Here is a 25545-nt window from a genome sequence, read left to right on the forward strand (position 1 = left end):
GTTCCCATTATCTATAAACAACGCACATTTATTTAACAGAATAATGCTTAACTATTGCTTTCCAAGAAGTTGAATAGACTGTTATTGTTTATAACAGATGATCATGTTAACACTTTAATTTGATGCATTTTATTATAAAATTAACTTGGATGCAAGGCTGTATGATAAACCATTAAGAAAAAAAAAAACTCAGGGAGAAGGAACAAAAGAAGTATCAAACATGAATGGTTTAAGTAGCGCCAAACTTGCATGAAAAAACTTGATTAAAAAAAATCAAATCATTCCAATAACTACATTGAACCCCTAAAGCAATTTAGGAATTTGTTTCTTACAGACAATTAATCACATGCAGACATGCCAGATGAGAACTATTGATTGCCCTTTTCCAAACTAGTGGCATTCAGACAGGAGACAGACAAATGCCCTGAGCAAGAGGAAGCATCTTCCTGCCTCTGTCTAGCATAGCTTTTAATCGTTCTCTACTAATGTGCATGACATTTTGCTGTTAATCTTTGGCAGAGTTCTTGTTCTTTTTTTTTTTTTTTTTTTTTTTTCTTTGAGCTATACATAGGCAGGATATATTTTTCATTACCTTCACTCCAAGATCCTTCATCAGTTTGGCTTCAAAATTCACTACATCATATGGCAAACGGAACTGGGGGATTTCAGACATACTAAAACAAATAAAAATGCTTGTAACTATCAGGAAAAAAGATTTTAAAATTTTATTATTATTTTATTAGCTAAAATACTTATATCTTAGTTAATTTTGACATATGTGAATGGAAATGCACTGAAATGGGACTTTTGACTTTTTTAATTGTTAGAGTGTCAAAAAAGGCATTATTCATCCAATGCTAAAAATATAGTCCAGGAAGGCAGTACCTTGAGGACAGCACTGCCCACTCTTGTAGACGACTATTTAACATATGTTATATTTGAGTTCTAAAGAATTTCACCTCCATTCCTTTTATTCACCAAAATATGTAACATTAGATTTTAGATACACATTTAAAAAAATACCTCATAGCTACTGAAAGCAATGTCACATAGCAATCTTACATCAAGCTATCCAGTAAGAGAGTATCAAATTTCCCATGCAATTTTTAAAAAGTGTTACATGTGCTATTTTGAGCTATGGTATTTAAAACTGTACCTCCATTTCTACTTCATAAATTTATAATGATACTTCCGGATGGACAAACACTTTATCAACTGTTGACTTCATGTCTGGTTTTTGACTTAATGTTTATTAACTGGCATTTTTTTCCTCCTGAAGAAGACTAGGAATGACATCTTCAAGTTCCCAGAATCACAGAAGGGGAAAACTGTTTGTATCTACTGATACAGATATAATACATATATATTTATCTCCAGTGAAATGGCATCTATATGTGCCAGTTCAAAATTCCTACTGTAAAACATGTTACAGATTAACAGTAAAGCTATATTTCAGATACATTTGTTCAATGAAGGTAAAAACATAAATATGCAGAAAAGTAAAGGCTTCTCCCCAGACACTTCTAAGCTTCAAACGGTCTGTTTTCAAATTAATGAATCTGTAATATCCATAACAAAGCACAGGCACAGGAGATTCACTGCAGCTTATTTTACATATTGATATTGACCACACCATCTTTAGCATCTAACTTGGACAGGCCAGAAGAGTTTTTATTTCTTTTAAGCTGTATCAACTTTATTTATACTGATAAGAAACTAGTGCTCCTCCTTATTTCTGATACTGCCCTTTTTACACCTTTCTTGACCAGTGTGCAATGAGAAGTGTTGTAAATATCAGGTATAATGAATGTGTCAATACAACTTTCATAAGTCATGCTAAATAAAGGTGTCTGAGGCAGAAACTAATGTATCAATATGATTCTGCAACAGACATTCAATAAAGAAATCTAATCAAAAAAAGGAAAGTTCTATTTTCTAGGCCACCTATGAGGCCCGTCATTTCCACAACATGCTCCCAGAACAACACTGGTTGTGTTACATAGAATTCGTAAACACTTTTTTTAGCTATTATTAAACACTTACTTTTAAGCTGTGAGGTATACACACATGCACATACATTAACTGTGAAAAGAGTCATTTTATGAAAGTCAACTATACATCAATAATTGTGATGCAATTTCTTTCAGCAGCAGCCGATGGTCTCTGCAATGGAGAGACAGAGGGAGAAAAGAAAATGGGGCAGAGATGGAGGATGGATGCAGTCAATGCAAAGTGTCCCACAAATTCACATCAACCTCAAATTTGACCCAAGCCAGAGGTGCTTGGACCGGTGCTTGCTGGTTTTCAGCGACCTCGAATTACTGTTGCTCAAGGGACAACTCTCTGACCTACTGAGAGAAGTATTTTGGTACATTGTAAAGCAGTGGCACAGATAGGAGCAAAAGCTTGCTCATGGTCTCTAAGCAAGAGCATGGTGTGCCCATGCCTAGTCTACTATAAAGTATAAATTTTATAACTGGTGAAATGTAGGAAAACCTGCCCATAAATATGAAAAATCCAGACACGTTCAGAGAGGCACAGATTTACGTTATATTTAAAAATCCCACCACAGGAGCTGCAATCACTAGACATCTTTCTAGTGTCACAATATTATGAAAATTATCTATGATGCAAGAAACATACTAATTAAAAACAATTGGAAAAAACTTCAAAAAGGCACAAACACCACCATTATAAACATCTGATTCCAAATACAAGATTGATTTGGTCTTCTTAGCAATTTTCAATAGTTTATGAAGCCCTGAAAACATAACCATCAATAACCGAAATTTGTTAAAAGATGTGCTGCAAAGACTTAGAAATGCAATAATGGATGACTGCTGCCACAGTCCAGCCCTGCTTCTGTTTCAAGATTAAAATAAAGACAAAAGGAATTGATGCCCTTAAACCACACATGAGCAATTCTGCAGTGAATGGAAGTAAAATTTGACCTTGATTGATACATGTTAAAACTCAAAAGAAAGAAATACAGTTTAAAATACACTTCTTGACCATTAAGGATATTTAAAAAACAGGCAAAACTCTGTGTAAGGCTTTTTGCATTAGGAGAAACAATAGGCAAAACATGATTTTAAATTCAAGTTAAACCATGAAGAAATTAAGATCACACTGCTTCAAATACACAAGCACATACTACGCAACTGTAGCACTGTACTACAGCACTGAAGCAGATGCAGGAAGTCATGCACTGGATGGCCAAGCCCAGCCTGAGTCCAACCTGTTGCCAAAAAGAGTCTTTTTCTTAAAAACCTCTTATTAGCTCTGACTATATTAAACTAAAAAACCTGATTTTAATCTGGTATTTATGCTAATGTGCTACTAAACGGGTAAACAGGTATTTCACATACTAAATCTGCAATCCTCTATGGTAGCTAGTTCAAGTCAAACAGCTTCACAGTTAAATGCCTATGGAGAAACACCTTGGTAATTAGGTAGAATAATTCTGAACTTCACAAGGAAAAATGCAAGCAAACAGTTCAACTTCTCCAGAAATTACTCTCTTTCTTGCAGAGCACTGAGTAAGTATTTGACATTATGACATTATTTGACATTATGGATCAAATTAATTAACCATGTCAACTCTATTGATCTCAGTAATGCTGCATTAAGAAATGCAAGTGCATCACCCTTCTTCCTCTATTTCATTACATTTTAAATTTATTTTTTAAACACGTTGTGTGAATGCATTTTGTATTCTTGCACATTTTACATTGTAGAATTTAATTTTGATTTTGAATGGCTTGGTATTCACTAGTCAGTGTCTGAATTATCTTATACACAGCGATTCCAACAAACCTACTAGATTTTACCACAGCTTTTACTGCAGTGGCAAAAATGAATTTTCTAGTGTAGAGGACTGACAACATGCAAATACTAGCCAAGAGTTTACCATACAAGAAAACTGCAAACAAATCTTCCTTTATGTACTTCTAACTTTTTGAAGTTTGCAGGGGGGTTATTTCATCCATATGGTATGATCTGCTAAAGCTGCATCCACAATTGCCACTGTCACCTTCATTTGCACAAGGTAGTCCAGGGAAGCATTCTAAACCTAAAACTCTCAGTGAAATTAGTATCTGTATAAAGCACTTTAAACATTCTTTCACTAGGGCTACAGGTACTTCATCTTGCTTTAAGAGTTTTGGATAAGGGAAAATGGTTACTGACACAATTTTCTAATATGTTAATTTGATAATAACAATTGCACCCTAGAATTTAACAGGCCATATGACGAGAATATAGGAGAGAGCCACCAGATTTTCAGTTAAAGCTTGTTTGTAACTATACCTCTTTTAACATGAATGATCAATTATTTAAATAAAAAGTTACTTCTACAGCTCTGAAATCTTCTATTCTCTTCCTTTGCTATGAGTCAAGGGATCACATATAAACTATGCGCGTACAATAGTTTTCGCTATGCTTTCTACAATAATTGGAAACAGTGCCTTGTTATTGTTTTATTACCTTAAGCCCCCAAGGTACTCCTGCTTTTCAAATATGGTGATGTTTGAATAGCCCAGTCGAGCCAAAAAGGAAGCACAACTTAAACTTGCAGGTCCTGCACCAAGAAGAGCTATCTTCACCTGGTATGCTTCAGGCATATCTTCTAGAGGAGGTAAGGAAGGGTTTCTGATCTGAGGAATATTCATGGCTTTGAAAACCTGAAAAGCAACACAATCAACAGGTTAAATACTTTACATACTCTCCTTAAATTTTATTATGGCTGACATGATGGAAGCTTCTGCTAGTACCATCACTAGCTATGTAGTACATAGCTAGCACTATACATATTGTAGCAGTAGTAGTACACATAGTACTGTCACAGTGACATATCTGTCACACAGATAGAATAGAGCAAATTCATAACATTATAGAGGCTTCCAAATGACATGATATGTGCATTTGTGAGGGATGTTGTATTTGCAGGGTTTGGTTCTTCTATGGGTCTTTTTGTCTTAAAAATCTCTGAAGTCACATTTTTCACTACTGTAAATTTTACAGAGAAGACAGAGCCAGACTACCAGTAACAGAATAAGAATGCAAAGTCAGCCAGATGGCAGAGACTCTCTGCAATGCCAAAAATTTCCCTGAAAACAAATTATTCTTATAGTAGAAAAGTACCTCCGCAAGTAGTGCAACGGATTATGGTGCCAGTAAAGGGGCTTTGCTTCTTCAAGAGACAACCTGCACGATTCCGGAAAAATCACTTATAGGTTGAATTTCAAAGGTGGTAGGTGACAAACTTTAGGTGGATTTGAAATGTGGTTTAGGAACCACGCTTAGTCTTCAGTGCTGTATTTTCACTGGTGACCCATGGTTTAGATGTCTGCTCTTAGATAATTATTATAATAGGACATTATTTAAGTTTCTTATCTATCTTATTTAATTTGTTGTCTACTTTTTAATTTGGTTTCCAAAAGCTGTAGACATACCTGAAAGTTAGACTGTTCTCCCTACACCCCAATTATTCATTCACCTGCATAATGGTGACGATCTGCTCCAATCCATCGTGACTATTAAAAATACTTTGGAGAAATCTCTGCCCACTGCTGTGCTTTTCTACAGAACCCAACACAATGGGCTGCTAACATGGTTGTAATGTCACAGTTTTTCAGATTTGCATTGAATCAGTTCTTTACTCATGTATACAGCTAAGAGGTGAAGGCAGAGATATCCTGCATTCCCAAGCTAGACTTCACTCTCCTCTGCACTTATATAAATTGTAGGGAAAGGAATTGAGTCTCTATCTTGTATGATCTACAAAAGCAAAAAGAATAGCAGTAAGACATACAGCCTCAGAAGCTACTAAACATTAGTAGCATGGAAAAGCACAGGTACATCTTTTTACTTTAGGAATTAGGGGAAAAAATGTTTAACCCAAGCAGTACATAATTGTAGCAGACAAAAGAATTCCAGAGTGCATTGCATGGGGATTCTCAGCATATCACAAACACCATCAATGCAGCATCTCAAAAGCTACCAGTAGACTACACTGTTCCCCACTCACTTCAATGCAGAGCTGGGTTCCCTAAATACTAACTAGACCTCTAAAATACATACACTGTTACTTGTCTTAATAAATATCATATTTAAACTATTTAGAAACTTACCAATAGATTTTACTTTCCTTAGAACTCAAGAAGTAAAGGGTTTTCAAGTTAAACTTTGGCAATTCCATTCATGATTAGAATTTTTCATTTATATTTCGAATCAATGTTAATTTTCTTCATGTGCACTTGAGCACTCATGCTAGGTAAACCAATGATTAGTTCCTTCCCTCTAAAATTTCTCTGTCAAACTCCCCCAGTCTTTGTAAATTGACACAGCGGTTTAACAAACTGCATGAAGCAAGAGACAGATAATTGTTTTAAAGAAAGATTCATTTAAACCTGACAATTCATACAATATGGGAAAGTTTAATGTGGTTATTAATGGATTTCACAGGCTGAAAAGCTCATATTGTACTGTGAAACTAGACTATGATAACCAAAATGCAATGATATTTCTAAAATGTCTGCTTTGTTATATTCATAAAAAACTGCTTGAATTATACCAAATTTTCATTAGTCTCATGTAGCTTCAAGAATGCTATTCAGTAACAAAAATTATATAACTTGAATATTTAATGTCTATATTGAACACTCTGAATATGCATATGCTTAACAAATTTACTACTAAATTTACTTTATTGTTAACATAACTATTTTATATGGGTTATTGAATAGTCATACCCATCAAATAAATGTTACACTGAAGTTCCACACTACTGTGGTGCAGTGTTAAGCTTCAGAAACCAAGCATTCATGCAGAAAATCCTAGGAGTTCAGGCTGAATGGTCAACTCTAATTCTGCCTATTTGCAAACAGGGTAAAACTGTCTTTATGCAGCACAGCCAGCTTGTGTGGCAGTATCTTGCCATCTGGAATTCAGTGGCAGTTTTGCATATTAAGGCTGGCAGGGTAACTGTGTGAAAATAGCAAACTGCTTTAATGCATTTCAAAGGGTTTTTACTCACCTCATGGTGAAGTTTCCTGATCCTGCAAGTCACATAATTAAATATCACCAAATTCCTATGTATAAATCCTTTGGTGGCCAGAGATGAGTACCCTGCAAGCAAGTGCTCAGTGCCACATTATATTCAACTGTCCTTCTGCTTCTAATCTCTTCTGACTATGCTCAGGATGCAGGTAAAATTTAATACTGTCACCCTTCTTTCCACTTTTCCTTCAAAAACATGATTCCTTTCTTGTTTGGTTTTAGACAGAGTTTCAGCTTTGTTTTGCAGGGCTTTTTAACCAAGACCCATTCAGGAAAATTAGACCAAATGATGAATTTTAAAGCAGAGTCTCCCAGTAAAAAGCCTCAGTCATCATCCTTATGTCTGCCTTTCTTTCATACACAGTCAGATTGTATTAGATAGACTAACAATAGACATTAATAACATTAGGCATTTATTCTTCAATGTTTTATCAAATACGACACCATTATCATTACTTCACTGTCTGGGACCTATTCAAATTAAACCCACATTGATTCTGTCCACTTCTTATGCCTCATGTCCATTAGGGTCCTCCAACAGGATATCCCAGCTTATAAAACATGGAGACAGCCCACAGGTGAGCTCCAATTCAATCAAACCAAAACAGCCAATCTATTCTGCTAAGTTCCAGCAACTGAAAAAATTCTCTCTTGATTCATACATTTGTAACATATTATAGTTCTTTTATTTGCATCACTTCATTGTGTAAAGGTGAGAGCGGACTTGCTCAATGGTCTCTGCAGGTTCTCTATATTATGAAATCTAACTGTTGTATTCTCTGTTGTAAAAAAAGCATCCTTTCACTGTGAAGGGGATGGTTCATGTTCCAAAACATTTAATGAAGAGTGTAATTCCAAAATATATAAAAATAACACGTAATGTGAGTTTGTACTCGGGTTCCACAACATGTCCCACTTGAGCAACTACAGTGGTTTCAATTGCTGAGCAACTGATGCCAGTTTAAACTTCCTGGAGAGTTTTAGGCAACTCATTTTAGCTCCTTTTCAGCATGCAGATAGGGAAAAGAGCATTGTTAGCCTCATGTAATAAAATTCTGGCTCTTTTCTTTACTGCACCACTCTTGTATCAGCGTGTTTTGATGAAAAGATGTGAAATTCAAAAAAGAGTAGCATGTGACTCAGAGAAATGCATTTTGCTAGTCAGATGAAAATAATCTTATGGCATAGTAAGCATGACTTAAATGAGTCTTAAACACTTTAAACCATTAAAACAGGCTAGAACAAATATTCAGAATTTTTACCTCAAATTTTATACAATTTAAAATAAATACCTAATTTCAATCAATGGGGCACTTAGAGCTACGGTTTAGTTGACAAGGTGTTGTTTGGCCAAAGATTGGACTTGATGGTCTTGGAGATCTCTTCCAACCTTAATGATTCCATGATCCCTGGCAGCGTTCAAGGCCAGGTTGGATGGCTTTGAGCAACCTGGTCTTCTGTAAAATGCCCTTGCCCATGGCAGGGGAGTTGGAACTAGATGATCTTTAAGCTCCCTTCCAACACAAGCCATTCTTTTATTCCATGGTTGCTTAAAAATACTTCTGGACTATGACAATGTATTAAATAAAACAGTATGTAGATTGAAAGTTTAATCTCAGTGTTAAAATGTGAAAAAAACAAATCGAGCCTATCAAAATATACTTTGTATATTCAAGTATACACAGAAGGACAATTTCAGAAGGACAAACAGAAGGACAATTTAACCTTTTAGTAATATAAGTTTTGACTTGATAACTAAATCTTTTATATTCTTCAGATATAATACTTGGTTCCATGCTTCAAAGGCTCTAGAAATAAGTTTATCAGTAGGGTTTACAGTTAAACATCCTTCAGTAAGGCAATGAGATACCAAACAGCTACTGACATAGACATTAGAATCTAGCTGGGATTAGTTTTAGTGTGAAATTCAGTATACACTGAATTGTTATCACATTTTACTAGTGCACAGACAGTAAAATACAGGCAATGAAATCAGGAACATTTAGGAACTGGTTTGATTAGTTCCACACTTTCCCACTGGTTTCCATGGATATTTATCTGTAGGCTGGTTTACATTAATATGGGGCAGTTGAATAATTAAAGAAGAAAATCATGTTCTGCACATATTTTATTGCAAAATAAAGCAAATTGCATGCACAGTAATCTTCTTGAAGTTGTCAAATTACATGATCACCCAATTAATTCCATTTAACTGCAGAGGATAGCATTGGATGTTACATGAAGTGTTTTTTCCCAAGACATGTGCTAGTTATGAAACCTTCTTGATCTTCCCTCCAAAATTTAAGAGCTAAAGTTGCAATACTTCAAAATTTTATGTAGATAGGTGAGTGCTTACAAAATTAGGGCCTAAAACATCTTATTAAAGACTTTTTAAACCTCCATTAATGTAGTCCTATGATACGCCATGGATCTAGGACATTGCAGAGTCCAAATTGCAACGTTTCATGAATTCCATCATTAAATGGACTTAGCAATATTCATGCAAATGCCTTAAAAAAACAAAAAAAAATCTTTAACATCCGTAAAACAAGCTGTAGAGAAGTCTGTATAACTTGCCAAAGTATCAGAAAATATTTCAGCATTGGCCAGAGAAATCAGAATTCCCCAGATTCATCCCCTGAACTACTGTAGAAAGCCACACCATCCCCTTCAAACAAGCCTGAAATTTTATATATTATTATTATCATGGATTTCAATATGACTTAAGAGATAATAATACTTAAAGATGTATTAAAATTATTACTGACAAATAAAGGGCTTTTTCTATTTGTCCTGCTGTCTTAGCCCCCCAGAACAACACTCCTCTTGCAGATGAAGCTCATGTACCCGTGCCCATGATGATGCCCAGCCTGGTATTGCAAGGCCATCCCACTGCAGCCCCATGAGAACCACCCTCTCCTGACAGCTACACTACAGACTGACCAGAGCCATCAATTTGCAACTCAAAGAGGAACACTAAGCCCAAGGGGACAGTGTGCCACTCCATGGCAATCCCTCAGGAAAGACTTTTCTTCCTTGACTGTGAGGGGCTGGGGCAGAGGGGAGGTTCAGCACTCAAGGTCCCTCACCAGAACACTCCTTCCAGCACAGGTACTCTGCTGAGGTGTCCCTAGGTGAGCAGCAGGTGAGCTCATACAATCCCTCTTTTCAGAAAAACACATATCATATTTCCTTTTCCAATTTCTTTCTGCTGCAGGAGCAGTCAGAATGTATCTGCAAACAGGAACAAATCACCAGAACTGTAGCTGGCACAAGAGCCACAGCACTAAATGATCTAGTGTTTTTATCTAGTAGGCAGAGATTAAAATAATACATTTTCTATTTAGCTTGTGCTGTATCATTCAGAATGAATAAACAGAAACAGAAGAGAACCTTTAGATTCAATAAACTCTATCCCAAAATGTAATAATTTGAGGGTTTCTTACTAATAGTACAGAAGATAAGGTAATAGACCTTGCTTCCTTTTTACCACAAGGTTGCAAACTTGTATTTGAGTAACCAGTGATTTTAGTTCATTTTGGAACTGACAGCCATATACCTCATGCTTAGATGTATTGTTGCTGCAATCTCAGTACATTTTCACTGAACTTGTGATCAAAAAATAGATGTTTCCTGATTCTGAAGTACTTGGGCAAAGGAGACAGATAAAGACATTAATATAATTTTGACCTGTGCAGTAGCAGGTGTAACCTGAGCTTGACACTTGTCATTTATAATAGTGAGATTTACTCCATGTTATTCTCTAGATGCAACAGTTACCATGGTAACTGCATCCTAGTATACACATTCTACATCACAAATAGAAACGGACATTTCCTTTTTTCCACTTAAACATTTAATTGTCAAAATTCACATTTTCTCAGACTGGAATACAATTCACTTTGAGAACGAGCCAAACATAGTTGCAAAACTATATGAAAGGGCAGAAGGAAAATGCAGGTGGCATAAAGTGCCATTCTTTTTACTGTTCTACCGTATGCAAGACAAATATTTTACAATTATGGAGCTCTATCTGCAGTATGAACAGATGATCAGTCATTGTTCAGAAGCACACACAGGCACACGTCACACCCATATATTTTCCATTTTAAATCCACATTGCTGCTTTACTGCAATTTTATCTATTATCTCAGCTAGCAGTTGTGCTCTTTTATTATTGCTCACTCTCATAATGCATCAAGTGTATGATCCTCAGACTAATTCCAAGGGAAAAAAAAACCCCTAAAACTGGCTTCATGCACAATGCATTTTCAGTAAATAAGCCCCTGTGGGACAAATATTACACCATGCATGAGATTCACCGTGCAGCTCTCATTAAGACTAACACATGTTGCATGCCTAAATTACATAATTTGCTAAGTTACTTGTACAGGTAGAGCTGTGAACACACTATCTGGGCCAATTCTTGTATGCACAGTAGTACTTTACAATTTTCTTCAATATTATAATCTATATTTTTATAATGATTGTTGCTTGGAAGCACTTATGCCATTATATTTTTTCAACTACACCTACTTGCAGTAAAATTCAACTGAAAAGTAAAAAAGTACTAATTGCAAAAGTGACTGCCTAATTAAGAGTGCTACAATACATACAAATTCTGTTAAACAGCAGTAAACCCAGAGGTTATTAACAATTTTTTTTACAATCTTTAACATTTTTTATAAATTAGATGTATAGAAATATAGATACTATGAAAACATTAAAGATAAAAAAATTTTAAATAATCTTTTTGTTGGAGTGCCATATAGAATTATATAATAATTTTATTCTGTTAGAGCTCCTGATATTAATATGATTTTAAACAAACTTGAAACACTGAAAACTATTCATCCTCTGCAGTTTTCATATCAATCATCATGCTAGCACTGAGTTTTTTTAATAAATTTCTAAAGAATTTTGAAGAAAAACGGCAGATATTTAGCATTATCTCTCAAGCCATAATTCCTCTCTATTAATCATAGGATAAGGGCTAAAAGAAGACACAAATCAAATTATAACAGATATTACTTGCATTTGGTTCCTAAACAGCAATATTTCACCATTGTATTTATGATCTACTTGACAACTGTTTCATCTTTTTTGTTCGGTCAGTTGGTTTGGGGTTTTTTTCTTTGGTTTTGTGGGGGGGGGTTAAGGGGAAAAAAAAAAAAGTCTTCTGCTTAGCAACAAATACTAGCTTTTTATATATACAGAATAAAGGCCAGTAGAAGAAAAGCTAGTAAAAGTGGGTTTTGTCTGATAAAACCAACTATTCAACATACACATAGAACTAACACAGTTCAGGGTCTCTAGTCTCATCCTGTAAATGAGAACTTTGGATTCTTACACTTGCATATTCAAATCTCAAGAAAAATGAAGTTGATAACTACTTAAATGACAGAGAGGAGAGAAGATTCAGCAACAGCTAGCAGAAAAGTTTATCAGGTGCTCCAGAAGATTTTCATCTCTCCTGGAGAGAAGAATACAAACAGATAAAAGGAGAACAGCAGCAGCAGATACCAATATTTGCTCATCAAATCATGACCCACAGCCATTGAGAAGAAGGTGTGAAGTCTAAGCACGACACCTGAGGAAAATACTGGTCTTGTGGACATCATCTTTTACTTTAAGATTGATTTGCATTTCTATTTTGGTTTGTCCTACAAAGTTAGTTTTTTCCCAGGTTTTGCAAAGTTGACTGGAGCTTCATTGCGTGTTTGTAAATAAGATCAACCAAATGGCTCGTGATATGGAATAAGGACATGCACATTAGCTAAGGACTGTATAGAAATGCGCAATCTTAACACACGAATGTGCTGTTTCTAATATAGCCACAACTCCCTCACTTTTACAGAGGCCAAAGTAATAATTTTTACCCAATGTTACTTCAGATGGATCACATGAGGTACCATCTGAGACCTTGAGTTAGGTAAAAATCCTCCATGCCCTCAAAAGAAGTTAACAAATGAGTAGTATTTCTTCAGATGGAAATTGGAGCATTGAAACTATATAATCACAAGATATGCACAAGAAGCTCAACAAAAACCCATGCAAAGAATTTCTAACATGAAGCAGCAAGTAACAACCTTTGCTTCAGTAGCTTCATTTTGCACCTACCTTCATGAACTAGTAAATTTACACATCCATGCTGTGAATCTGTACCTATATAAATAGATACACATGGACATATATTGTAGGTCAATCTCAAACTATGTATTTACTTAGGTTTGGAAAAACAGGACAATAAAAAGAAACAAATCATCTGAAGCTTATCCTTTGTCTCAAAGCAAATAAACACACATTAATTTTGCTATAGAATCTACTCTACACCCAGAACAGTTCTACATCTTCTTAACATGCACTTACAGACACATCTGCACTTGATCTTTTCCCCCAAGCAGCCTACTTGAGTAACATCCACAATTTCACCTGAGATAAGTCTTTCATTATAAAACAAATTGTCTCAACTACCAGTATGTCTAAAGAACCATCTTGTTCACAAATAATATTCCTTATGTTCCTATAATTTACTGCATTATGAACGCATTTCTAAGCATTTGAATGCGCTGTAAGAAAAAGGATAATAATCATAGCTTTCTATGCTTTTATTTTATTAGTATTAACTTTAAAAAAATAAAATCATTAACAAAGGCAACCACAAGCAATATTCAATAGTACATAAAAGAATTTAAGACATTTTCAAGTCCTACATACCTCAGTAGCAAACTGCTGCAATCCACCAATATTAATTGGTCCTTCCTCAGAGGCATACAAATTGCAGCCACCAACACAGAGATCTGATGTTGGACACACCATTCCACATGTCAGGCCGAGTGGATTGTCAGAAAGAATCATTTTGGCAGCTCCATAGTAGTTCTGAGGGAAAAAGAGAAAGGAAGAAGAAATAAAAATGACTGTCACATACCAATGAAGCAAAAATTCAAACCTTCAAGAGAGAATTTTGTAACAGAATAATATATATATATATATGTTAAATAACACTGGCAGTACTTAAATGTCCTAATGTGTTATGCAAAATTCCATCAAAGACACTGAGAAGAAGGTCAACAAAAAGTGTGGATTATTCAAAGGTAAACTTTTGCTTTTTAGCTTGCAAAATGGTTAAAAGCATGTTCAGGCTGAAATGGTTGTAGGATTTTTAGTAGCTCAACAAATCTACCCTCAAAAACTACAATTGCTGCATTTTGTACTTGAAAATATTCTCTCCATTTCTAGGTCAATTGGGCAGTAGCTGAGTTGCAATCCTTGTTACAGGTATGACCAGAAAGTGCCACTTACATTACCAGTTCTTTACAACACAGGAATGAAAAGCTTATTTTACACATCTGTGCACACCATCTCTGTGGATATTCCTGTCCTTCACACCAGAGCAGTAGTGCCAGTTTTCCCATACACATGATGAGAAGACTTTCCATGTAGCCACCTGCAGGTATTGCACTACTGAATTATTTTTTGAACTCTTTTTTCTCAATACATACTGATCAGGGCAAACACTTATTCTCCTGTTTCCTTAAATCATAAACCAGGGAACTGATTAAAGATGTTACCTACAATTCACACCTTCAAAAATTCTCAATATTCAGTGGACTTCAGAAAAGGAATAGTCACCAGATACATGAGAACTAGCAAGAATTCTTTCCATAATAAACTCCAAGGAATGGACATTAGCAAGTTCCCAGTATCTGAGGCCATGAGAAAACCTCTGGTGGTTTTTTCAGCTGGATAATTGTCTTAAGAGGAAGAATCAGAGTAAATGCCAGGAGCGACCTGAAGCATCATTAGAAGGGAGAGAACTACTGATGGCAGTTCTGCACCTATGTTAACAACATCCTACTGTAATTAAAGCAAACTTTTTACATACTGTATTTTATTATGCATTGTCAGTATAGAAGTGTACTTAATAGTAGAGTGCAGTTCTTCCTTCATTTAACCACTTTTCCCACTCCCTCAAGAACTCACAACAAGGGAGGGCCATGAAGATGGGTTAAATTTAGAGTTACCTTTTAAGACCAGAATACAGTACCCATTAGAACCAGCACATGGCTGAGGTTATAAAATAGTTTCTTTAGTGAGAAATTATTGTTGAGATCTCATTTCAGCTTTCTCCACACTAGAAGTAACTGAGAGGCTGAAAAACAGTGTGTCTCCTTCCTCCTCCACACTGCAGTCTTCAGTAACCATCACCAGTAGGAAACTGGTTTTTGTAATAAGCACCTTCACAAGTATCCTGTCCCAGGACAGCTGACCCAGAACAGAGAGAAGTTGTTCAAGCACTGGGAAGTACTTGGTCATAGCAGACCCCGTGCAATGCCTGGGACTTTCTGTCAAGAAGGTTAATGCACACAGAAGTGTTTATTCAAAGCAAGTACTTTACCACATAAAGTAAGAATCCACTTAGGAATAAAAAGAGCAGTGTCAAGAACTGAAAATTTAACCAAAATGGGTAACAAGAAATTGCTTTGGGAGATTCAAATTCACTACAGGCATATTATTAGACTAAGCACGCAATTCTCTAAAGTTAAACCAGATCATTCAGACATATACAAAGATTACCAAGAAAACGCCAACATTCAAGAAATGTATTTGCAAACGTAACTGGACTCCTTGCTTACAGCTGCTGGTCCTACTGCACACCACAAGCCTTTGTCCATCACCTGGAAACACACATGCTGCCTAGGTACTTTCATGGGATTTCCACAGACACAATTAATCCCCATTGCAATTCTAATCCTGGCTGAACAGGCAACCCCTTCATACAACTGTTCTGAAGAACCTTCAGTCACTTCCCCTGTGGTGAGTAGTAAGACATTTTATTATCCCCAATTCTGATTTATTCCAATGCAAAAGCGTATTAGTTAAACTGGAATTGTACGTATTAGCAAACAGTTCTGCTCTTCCAGATTAATTATACTGTTTTGATATCAGAGATATTGTTAGGGATACTTAAAAAAACCTGTAAAGACACTGCAAGATCAATTTGGCAGCAAGTTACAGAAGCCCAGTTATACTGGAGATGTCACCGACACAAATTTGCAGACAGCAGAGGTGACAGTCAATGCAGGAGACCCACATCTTTCTGAAGCAGCAATGAGACCACCCAGACACTCTGCAGCATCTTAAGTGGCACTAGATGCCTGCTCCTCAGGCAATTACATCTAGCCACTCTTTTCTTCTATTCTAAAGGAATAATTACAAATTATTTTCACTAACACAAAACCAAAATGATTTTCAATGAACTTTTGTTCTCTTTTATGTTTCACACATATTAGACCTATAGTTTTCCTTCCTGTATTGTCCAGGATCATTGTATTTATTATCTTCAACTCTGGTTCAATGAAAATGAAGTGCATTTCTGTTTAAGCAACTTCATTAAGGATTTTCTACATTTTTCAGCTTTATAATTAAAATCTATATACAGGCCTAATTATTATGCCTAGAAAGCAAAGCTGTTAAATATTCCCCATTTAAAATTAATTTTCTTTCATATATATTCTCACATGTGAGCTGTTCCAATACAAGCAATGTCAATACAGCTGGCACATCTTACTTCTTCTGCAAGCTCAAACCAAACTTTGAGCACAGCTATGCTACAGAGAGGCGGGGTATGTTAAAGCACAAGTGACTTCAGAGAGAAAGGCCCAGGGTCAGTACAGCTATAGGACCAAGATCACAGTTTGTTAAGGGAATATCTAAGGAAATCTGTCTCAGAACACCATACCAGAGTTTGGTAAGAAGGAAGCTGGAACTGAAAACTCAACAGGGGTAAGGCCAGCTGCTGCTAAACTCTTATTTTGGGAGAAACGTGATGGAGTATATGAAGGTAGAGACCTGATCTGGGAAGAGATACTGCTGTCATGATCATGAGTTCCTGCAGCTGCCACTACTAGTGGGAGCACTTGACAAAAAAAGAACTGCATCCTCTTCAAATAAGAGAATCAAAAACTATATAGTACACGCTATATATTAAGACCTTAAATAAATTGTATCAATCGGTATATTCTAGTCTCAGCACCTAAAATAATTTTAATGATAAATTAAAACACGGTCACATTTGAGAGCAGCAGGGCAAGGCTTCTGCACTGCTTCACTAGTATGTTCCAACTGTGCTAAGGTGGGCATCTCTAGAGATGAAATGGAAGCACGGGTTCAGAGTGCACTTGCTTTCCTGCTCTGCCAAAAAATAATTACTCTGTGCTAATTTTACCATAGGTAAACCTACAACATTCTCTCAGAAGAGCTGTAGTTCCTATATTCTTCTCTTCTACCTTCCCTGTTCCCATTGCCACTGATGCTGCTCACTACCAGTGAAAGGATTTTGCCACGTGCTGCTACCACAACTGTGCAGTGGCTCGAGAGCAAGTCCGCCTGCAAACCTCCTGCCTGCCTGGGCACAGCGCAGTGTGGAGGCTGGGCTCTGGGCAGCACTTCATGTGCCTAACTCTGAGTTGCTTCATCTCTTTGTCCTTCTACTACATTTAATTATTTATCCTATCCTTACTGTGCAATTATCTAACATACCAATCAAAAAAACATTTTACAATACTTGACAAAATAAAGGCAGATAAATTCAGTAAATCTAGTAAGTTACGCTGGGTGGTATTATACAAATTGTGTTACAAAACTACAAAGCATTGTAGTACAGCAATAAATGAGAGTTTGTAGTATATGTATAGCATCTTAAATGTTTAGTTAAACAAACACATTGTGTTTATGCAGCTTTATCCTTTTTAAGTTGAAAACATGCATTAATGATCATTATATTTATCAGTGACATTAAAAGTAGAATATTCATAGAATATTAGCATCTCAAAAAAATATTGATCACTTCATTTTACAAAACTAGTGTGTAGTAGGCTGCATATAAAATAGACATGCAGAGATGCAGACCTGGCAGGCTGGTAACTACGCATATGTTGTTCATGAGAAAGGATCATAATTAAAGGGAGGCTGGCTTCATTAAAATGACACAGATACTTCAGTGCATGGAATAATGCAAGCTACCTTAACAGTTTGGACTAATCTTTGTAGATGTTTAAATAATAAGATGACTCAGTTGGCCAGTTTCTTACAGACGTCACAGAGGAAGCAAGTCTAAACCTAGAGCGCTTCTGAATTTTTTAATGAGATAAATGTCCGCTCCCGCCTTTGTTCATAGAATCTTTTTTCCTGTGCACTTCCATAGAAATAAATTAATCTAACTGGATGTTTTGTGGTTTCCCACATCAAAATGTCAATAAATACTACATTGCTAACACAGGGAACAAAAACAAGCCTTAAATAGATATCAATAATCAGAGGAAAACAGGCAGAGGAGGATCTCCACATGTATCATTTGGAAGCATTATATAATTTGCATGCAAATTAAACTGTTTTTTACTTGAAAAAACCTATTAAAACACATAGGATCAATAATGAGAGACCAGAAGAAATTGCCTTTACTATCAGGAAATGCTTGTAGCATCCTTTCTTACAATTCAATTCAAGAGCTTTTTAAATAAATTCATTATGCATCAGGGTGTTTTGATATTGCAGTTTTCTCAAAAAAAATGAAGAATATGCATTATCATGCTTTATGTAATAAAAATTAATACACTGACTATCAGAATTTGGAGACAGCATGAATACTTTAAAAGGAAAGAAGAAAAACCCATATTTTCTTTTGCATCTGGATTTAAGTTTAAAAAAGGGAGACAGAGCAAAATACATGGAAAAATATCACCACCTGCTATCCTAGTTCGTGTTCTGCAATGGCTTTAAAATTTACTCAAGATGGATTGGATTAGAATATTTCCACAGACCGAAGAGTCACTATTTAAAGTATGTTGTTATATAAGGAGTATTTTTCACACTGACACACACCAGTTCAAATATAACAAGAAACACCCTCAGTCTGTCAGCCCCCCCAAATATCTTCCAAAGAAGAATGAACAAAACATAACAGCAACTTATCAAATCATACATATTCTATATTATAATGCCGATGATTTTTAATCAATCCAGAAATCTTTCACATCATTTGACTTGTGTCATCATAACAGGACTGCAATTTCACACAGTGTCACTACCTTTTTATGAAAAAGAACGGAAGAAATATCTTGTACTGTCATTTTGTCCTTTGTAGTCTAGAATGTGAGAGATTCCTTAATTGACATAGTGTCATCGCAAAAGTCTATTCTACATAATTACACTACGGCAACTGAAACCAGCTGTCAGCCATTCCATTATACTAACTACAAACAGACATCTCAAGAAAAGTCACTGCTTCACGTGCATCAATTTAACATCATTCCTAATTTTTCTTTTAAATGCATTTCTTTTCCTTGCTATTTTATTTAGTGGCCTGAAATATACTACAATTAACAGAGAAAGTTAAATAAAACAGCACTTTTGAAAAACCTGGGGCCTCAAAGTAGTACTTAAAGATTAATTGTGATGAATATCTGTATCTCATTATTACCAGTCACCTAGAAGCTTCCACAGTCCTTCATTGTATTAGCAGTACTCCATCTACAGTATTTTACATATGAACTGTGACTTGTGGTTTTCTACAGTCTTTGCAATGGCATATAGATGTCTTTTGTTAATTTAGTCAGAGTTCCTCTGGCACAGAAAAACCCCCATCATTCTGTTTTTCTCACCTGTCATAATCCTATGTCTCTCAACACCCTTTCTCTGTGGCAATCTTCTCTTCATTTCTCTTAGCAATTCCACAACTTTTTGTGTCTTGTTTTCCTCTGTCTACACAGTTTTAATTTTTCTTATTTCTAGTGCATTACCACAAACATGTTTTCCTTTATTCCCACCATCTCCCAAACTTCAGATTCACCCTTACCCCTTGGTATCCATCTCTATCTTCCAGTTTGTTCCTTCTCTGATTTCTCCTTTGAAAAAAAAAAGATTTTCACTCTTGAAAGTCCCACACAAATTTTCTTTGGTTTTATTTAAACCTAAAGATTCCTCTGAAATCCTATAACTTACCTCCAGTGTTCCACAAGTTTCTCTGTACTGTTCCTGACAATAATTTCTCCCCCCTCCATTTCCCTCACAGTGTTCTGCATAGCCCAGGGACAATGTTTTACCTTTGATCCAGAGGACAGCATGGCTTTGCTGATTTTGGGGACTGGGCTGTTTTAGAGTTTGTTTTCCAATGTGGAGTTTTTATTTGGTTTGGGGATTTTGGGGGGAGGAACTGGCCTCTTTTTTTTTAATGCTGGCCTCCATACAGTCTGTTATCAAGAGTCGATGTGTCAATACACACCAGGTTATTATTGGGGGATATGGGAGAAGATGGTCTTTCTGAACACAAGAAAAAACTGCTGAGTCGATATCAGGAATCGTTGTAATAATGCATGGCTTGAAATAAAAATCTGAGAACTAGTCACAGAGGGCTACAGCGACAAAGCAAGTTCTACAAGTGCAGATAACACGAAAGATACTTCTGTACCTCCAGTTCTTCATTACAGACTGTGACTATAAAGGCTGAGTCACTCGCTCCTTATGCCTGTGCTGTGTAACAAAAGTTGATATCCCCGTGTGCAACAACAGTTGTTTTTCAGTGTTGCTACTCAAACCATAAAGGCATTTGATAATAAAGAGCTCCAAGACTCTCTCACTGAGCAGTTCAAAGGTAAAGCATGTGAGGAGCTGTTGCTTTCTAAAGGGCTGCTTCTCTTGCACAGTGTTGCTGAACAGGAGAAAATCTGCACACCCTACAAGTGTTCAGATGAAGATGCTTCCAGGAAATTGTAGTTTTTTCTGCTGCTGTAAAACATTTGCTTGTGCCAGTCCTTTGGACAAGTCCTAAAGCTCCATTTTACAAGTTCCTTCTTGCCTTGACATATCAACACAGGGAAAGGAGGGCACACAATCCTAAAAGCCATTCCTGGTACTACTTCAGGGCTGGGGGGCAAAGCTTCTCCTGCAGCAGCTGAATATGTTTGGACTTTTTTTTTTTTCCTTTTTAAAGAAGTAAACAACTAAGAAAGCACTTATAAAGTGTTCATTATAAAGGAATACAGGTTTTGCAATGTGGTGGTATTTACAGAAGACAGCTGGAAGTCAGAATACTTGTTTGCCATCTTCTTATGCTCAGAAACAAAAATAGCAATGTGTGTCTGGTGAATTTGAAGTCTGATCTCTGAGAGACACAATTGCAAGTGGTCTTTATGAACCAAAAAACACAAACTGGGAGGACACAATGGAATAGACTGTACCTTTATAAAGCGGAGTTGTAATCCAGTTTGTACGGAAAAAGAGAATGGAAGTTGTGGCCTAAACTCCACTGAGTCACAGCAGCTAACACAATACAGCATAAGTGACATCCTTTCTCTCAGAGAGGCTCAAGGCTCATTGAGTCTGGCAATTCAATTACCCTCTCAACCCAGGAACAACCCTCCTCCCTTGTCCCTCTTCTACTCCAGAGCTCAGGCCTAATGGCAGAACAGCCAGAACAGCTACATTGTACATGGCCTGTAAATATCTAAAAAGCCTCAGGCTTAAGAGAACAAGAATCCCTGACCCTTTATGATTGCTAGAGCCATTTCCCAACAAAAAAACCCCACATACAATAGAGCTTTTTAATACCTGACAAAGTAACTCATTTTCAGTTTACTGCTGTCTAAATAGTCTATATTAATAATGAATCATGTTTAAATAAATACCTGCATGCAATACTTACACAAGGATAAGGACAAGGAATTTACTGAACACAATCTTCTCTAAACAGGTAGAAGAGTAACCAGCTGAAACGAGTTTCTCAAGTGGGTGATGAGAGATTCAGAAGCAGGACACAGACTTCAGTAAGTCTAGAAAATGTACCCCAATTCCCCGAATCTATTGACCTCAAACACCTGTAGGTTTCACCTATTTATTTCTTCTAGAAGCTACCATATGTATTTATAAGCTTTCAGATTAGAAATGAAAGTTCATTTATAAAATGAAAACGGCAAAAACAAATGTATCATACTGAAAACGATTTTCAATGACAAGCAAAATATCCTTGATCATTTAAGCAAGAATTTCAGTGACAATAATACAGAAATTTTCATCAAGCTGAATATTCAGACTGCTGAATGGTAATATCTTACTTATTATTTCAATAGAAGTTTAGCAAAATGCATAACAAAGTGAAAAAATTCTTACTGGTTGCACTGAAACCCATCAAAATTATAAATTATATGTTTTAATGTTCAAAGGCACACCATTCTTGTCTTCTATTTGTTCTAAAAGCATATGGTGCAGGTACCATCACAGCAGCAGAAAGAAAGAGAGCAGAGGACACCACAGGAGCAGACGTGGTAGAGGGCTTTCAACAGATTCTGCCAGGTCATGACTTCAAGTGAGTCATTTCAAGTTTTGGTATCCCCCTCTCAATTTTCACCTTGTACCTTTGACAGAAAGCAAGGAGTATCAAAATGCAGTACTGTAAAAACAGCAGTACACACCTATAATTACGAAAGGTTCTATAAATAAAGTAAACAGAAGAATTTCCTGTTATTTTCTGAATAACCAAATTTGTTATAATAGCTATTTTATAGCAAAGGCATCAGAAACTAATACATCAAAAGGAAAATTCAACCCAGCAGATGGCAGCCATGAAGTCAAGGCTGGGTCCCCTCTGTGCACTGGTAGTTTCCTTAAGTTGGTTGGGACATGAATTATAGGAGACATAGCCATGGAGGCTAAAAATACAGAATTATAGAATGGTTTGGGTTGGAAGGGGACCTTGAAGATCATCTAGTTCCAAATCCCCTGTGATGGGCATGCGGGACTCTCTAGCCTTGTTTCTCAGCCCATGAATTCAGCTGCTTGCTAGGCATATCCTTCTGGGAATTCTACTAACATCTGATTTTGGGAGATTTGTTCCTTTGGTTTGGTTTTCTGGCTGTTTAGTTTTAAAGTCAGCATTAGAGCTCTTGCAGTGAATTGTTCCACAATCATGCCATGTAAAATTTCTTCTTATAGGGTGAAAAGAGAAAGAAGAGCATAAGACTGTATGTAAACTCACACTTGAAATTCGAATTAGCAGCAGTGCTGATTTAGGCATACAATTTTACATCCTAACATCTTGAACAGCAGAAACCAAATATCTGGCTTTCCAAAACTTCCTGTGTGTGAATGTTTCCTGCTGCCTACACAACAACCAGACACAAACATGAGGTAAAAGCAGTTACCAATGCTGTGTTAGACCTTTTATCATAAGTTTCAGAGCGGATACAGAAGATACTGATAGGTAGGGACAGGGTCCAAAACAACACTCCGTGATTACATTTCAGTAATCAAAGATACTTTGGGTTCTCCACAAAAGCAAACAAACAAACAAAACAAAATTATATCTCCTGAGAGAATAGTAGCATGCTGCAATTCTTTTCTATAGCAGGATTTTCTGGGATTTTCTGAAAAAACACCGAGTGGTCAGATCACCTGCTCAGGGCAAAGCCAGTGTCTCACCATGCATCTGCAGTACAGCCTTGGTTTTACAGATCAATGATTATCGTAGGTCAAATCCAGGAGGATTTAAAAGTCATCATCAAACAACCCAAATTCCCTAGGGTTGATCCACCTCACTGACCACCTGACAGGTTAAATCTGGCCCTATTAGAATCAGTAAGCATATATTCATTGGCTTCAGCAAGGCAAAGACTTTACTTCAAACCTTCAAGGCAGCTTACTAATATTATTTCATTGCCAAAATACAATTCAAAAAGAATGAATCTGCCTTTAAAATAACTTACCCTATCCATCGAGTTACAAAGGGGCATCATATTTTGGAGGCTGTCAGAGTCTAAGATACCCACCAAATTTATTGTACCAGGATGCTACCGGTGTTAGTTCTTTCTCTGACATCTTCTGTTGCAGGCTTCAATCCATCTTCCTTGGCTGCTGATTCCCAGCTTTGTTTTGATAACTTTTCTTTCCTCAACAACATATCACCCTATCCTACCCAAAACAGTAGCATAATGAATCCTCCATAAGAAAAGACCATCCTGGTAAAATATTTCCATCGAATTTTCTTTAGGTTTCCTAAACAAACTACAGCACAATGATCACAGAATCACTAAGTTGGAAGAGACCTTCAAGACCATTGAGGCCAACCAATGTCCTAACAACTCAACCAAACCATGGCACCGAGTGCCACATCCAGTCTTTCTTTAAACACATCCAGGGATGGTGACTCCATCACCTCCCCAGGCAGACAACACCAGTACTTTATCACTCTTCCTGTTTTGCTAATATCCAGCCTATATTTCCCTTGTCGCAGCTTGAGACTGTGTCGTCTTCTTCTGTCAGTTGCTGCCTGAAGAAAGAGACCGACCCCACCTGAGCACAGCCACCTTTCAGGGAGCTGTAGAGAGTGATGAGGTCACCTCTGAGTCTCCTTTTCTCCAGGCTAAACAACCCCAGCTCCCTCAGCCGTCCCTCACAGGGTTTGTGTTCCAAGCCCTTCACCAGCCTCGCTGCCTCCTCTGGGCGTGCTCAAGCATCTCAACGTCCTTCCTAAACTGAGGGGACAGAACTGGACACAGCACTGGAGGTGTGGCCTGACCAGTGCTGAGTACAGGGGAAGAATGACCTCCTTGCTCCTGCTGGCCACACCGTTCCTGATACAAGCAGATGAGACAGAGAGTAGCAGTTGCATTACTGCCTTGGTACGTTCTCCACTCGGTTTGCCTGCTTCACGATGCCTGAAGAGGCAATAAGCAGCAATATGCCACAAACTATACTGTGGTTGCAAACAGATGCCTACATTCATGAAAATAAATCCAGCAGTGATAGGATACAGATTCCATATGAAAACAGTCTATATGCATATACTGGGCATAATGCCAATCACTGCAAACCACAGCAACACAGTTACATGGTAATTGATACACACATTTTAATATCTCCTCTTAACCTAATGTTTCTTGTTAAGGTACAGAATTTACTGGTGTCTCCTCCGTACCACACAGTTTAATAAAAGCAATTTGGCTGCTCGCTTGCACATGGAAGTGCTGCTGTTGCCCACCCACTTTACTCAGCGTTACCTGTGTTGGCCCTTTCAAATGAGAAATGTTAGAGCATAAAAAGCAGACAGATAATCTTTATAACACCCTCAGTAGGTTATGAGTCTAGTTGGGCTCACACGGATGTAAGTCACACAGCAGCTGATCATTCCATAAATGGGAAGTAAGCTTGAAGAGGTATGGGGCAACCAGTATCCAGTCATCTCCAGGCTATCCCAGATGGCCCTAATAATTCTTGTCACATCCAATTTGCAGTAACTTTTATTTATTTCTATTTATGCCCATTAAAAGTAATTTGTAAACAACAATTCAGAATAATGTTTCTAAGATTTCACTATGACCATCATATAGCAGCCTATTAATAAAAGGAACAGTACCTCCAAAGAGGGGTGCCCTTTTATTTCTGTAGTATGTTATTAACAGTCCCAGTGAGTGACTACACTTGCATTAAACAGAG

General features: G+C 36.8%; 1 protein-coding gene across 7 annotated transcripts in view; it reads right to left on the reverse strand.

The window, feature by feature from the left end:
• The window catches only part of DPYD (dihydropyrimidine dehydrogenase), a 350974-nt gene that overhangs the window by 220353 nt on the left and 105076 nt on the right, over positions 1-25545 (reverse strand). For all 7 annotated transcript variants that reach the window (XM_040073309.1, XM_040073306.2, XM_040073310.1 and 4 more), the window contains 3 exons: positions 13777-13938; positions 4486-4682; positions 593-674 (listed from right to left, as the gene is read on the reverse strand). In XM_040073309.1, coding sequence (XP_039929243.1) covers positions 593-674; positions 4486-4682; positions 13777-13938 — 441 coding nt within the window. The remainder of the gene's footprint in view (positions 1-592; positions 675-4485; positions 4683-13776; positions 13939-25545) is intronic.

This window comes from Hirundo rustica, chromosome 9 (genome assembly GCF_015227805.2).
Source record: "Hirundo rustica isolate bHirRus1 chromosome 9, bHirRus1.pri.v3, whole genome shotgun sequence".
NCBI lineage: Eukaryota > Metazoa > Chordata > Aves > Passeriformes > Hirundinidae > Hirundo > Hirundo rustica.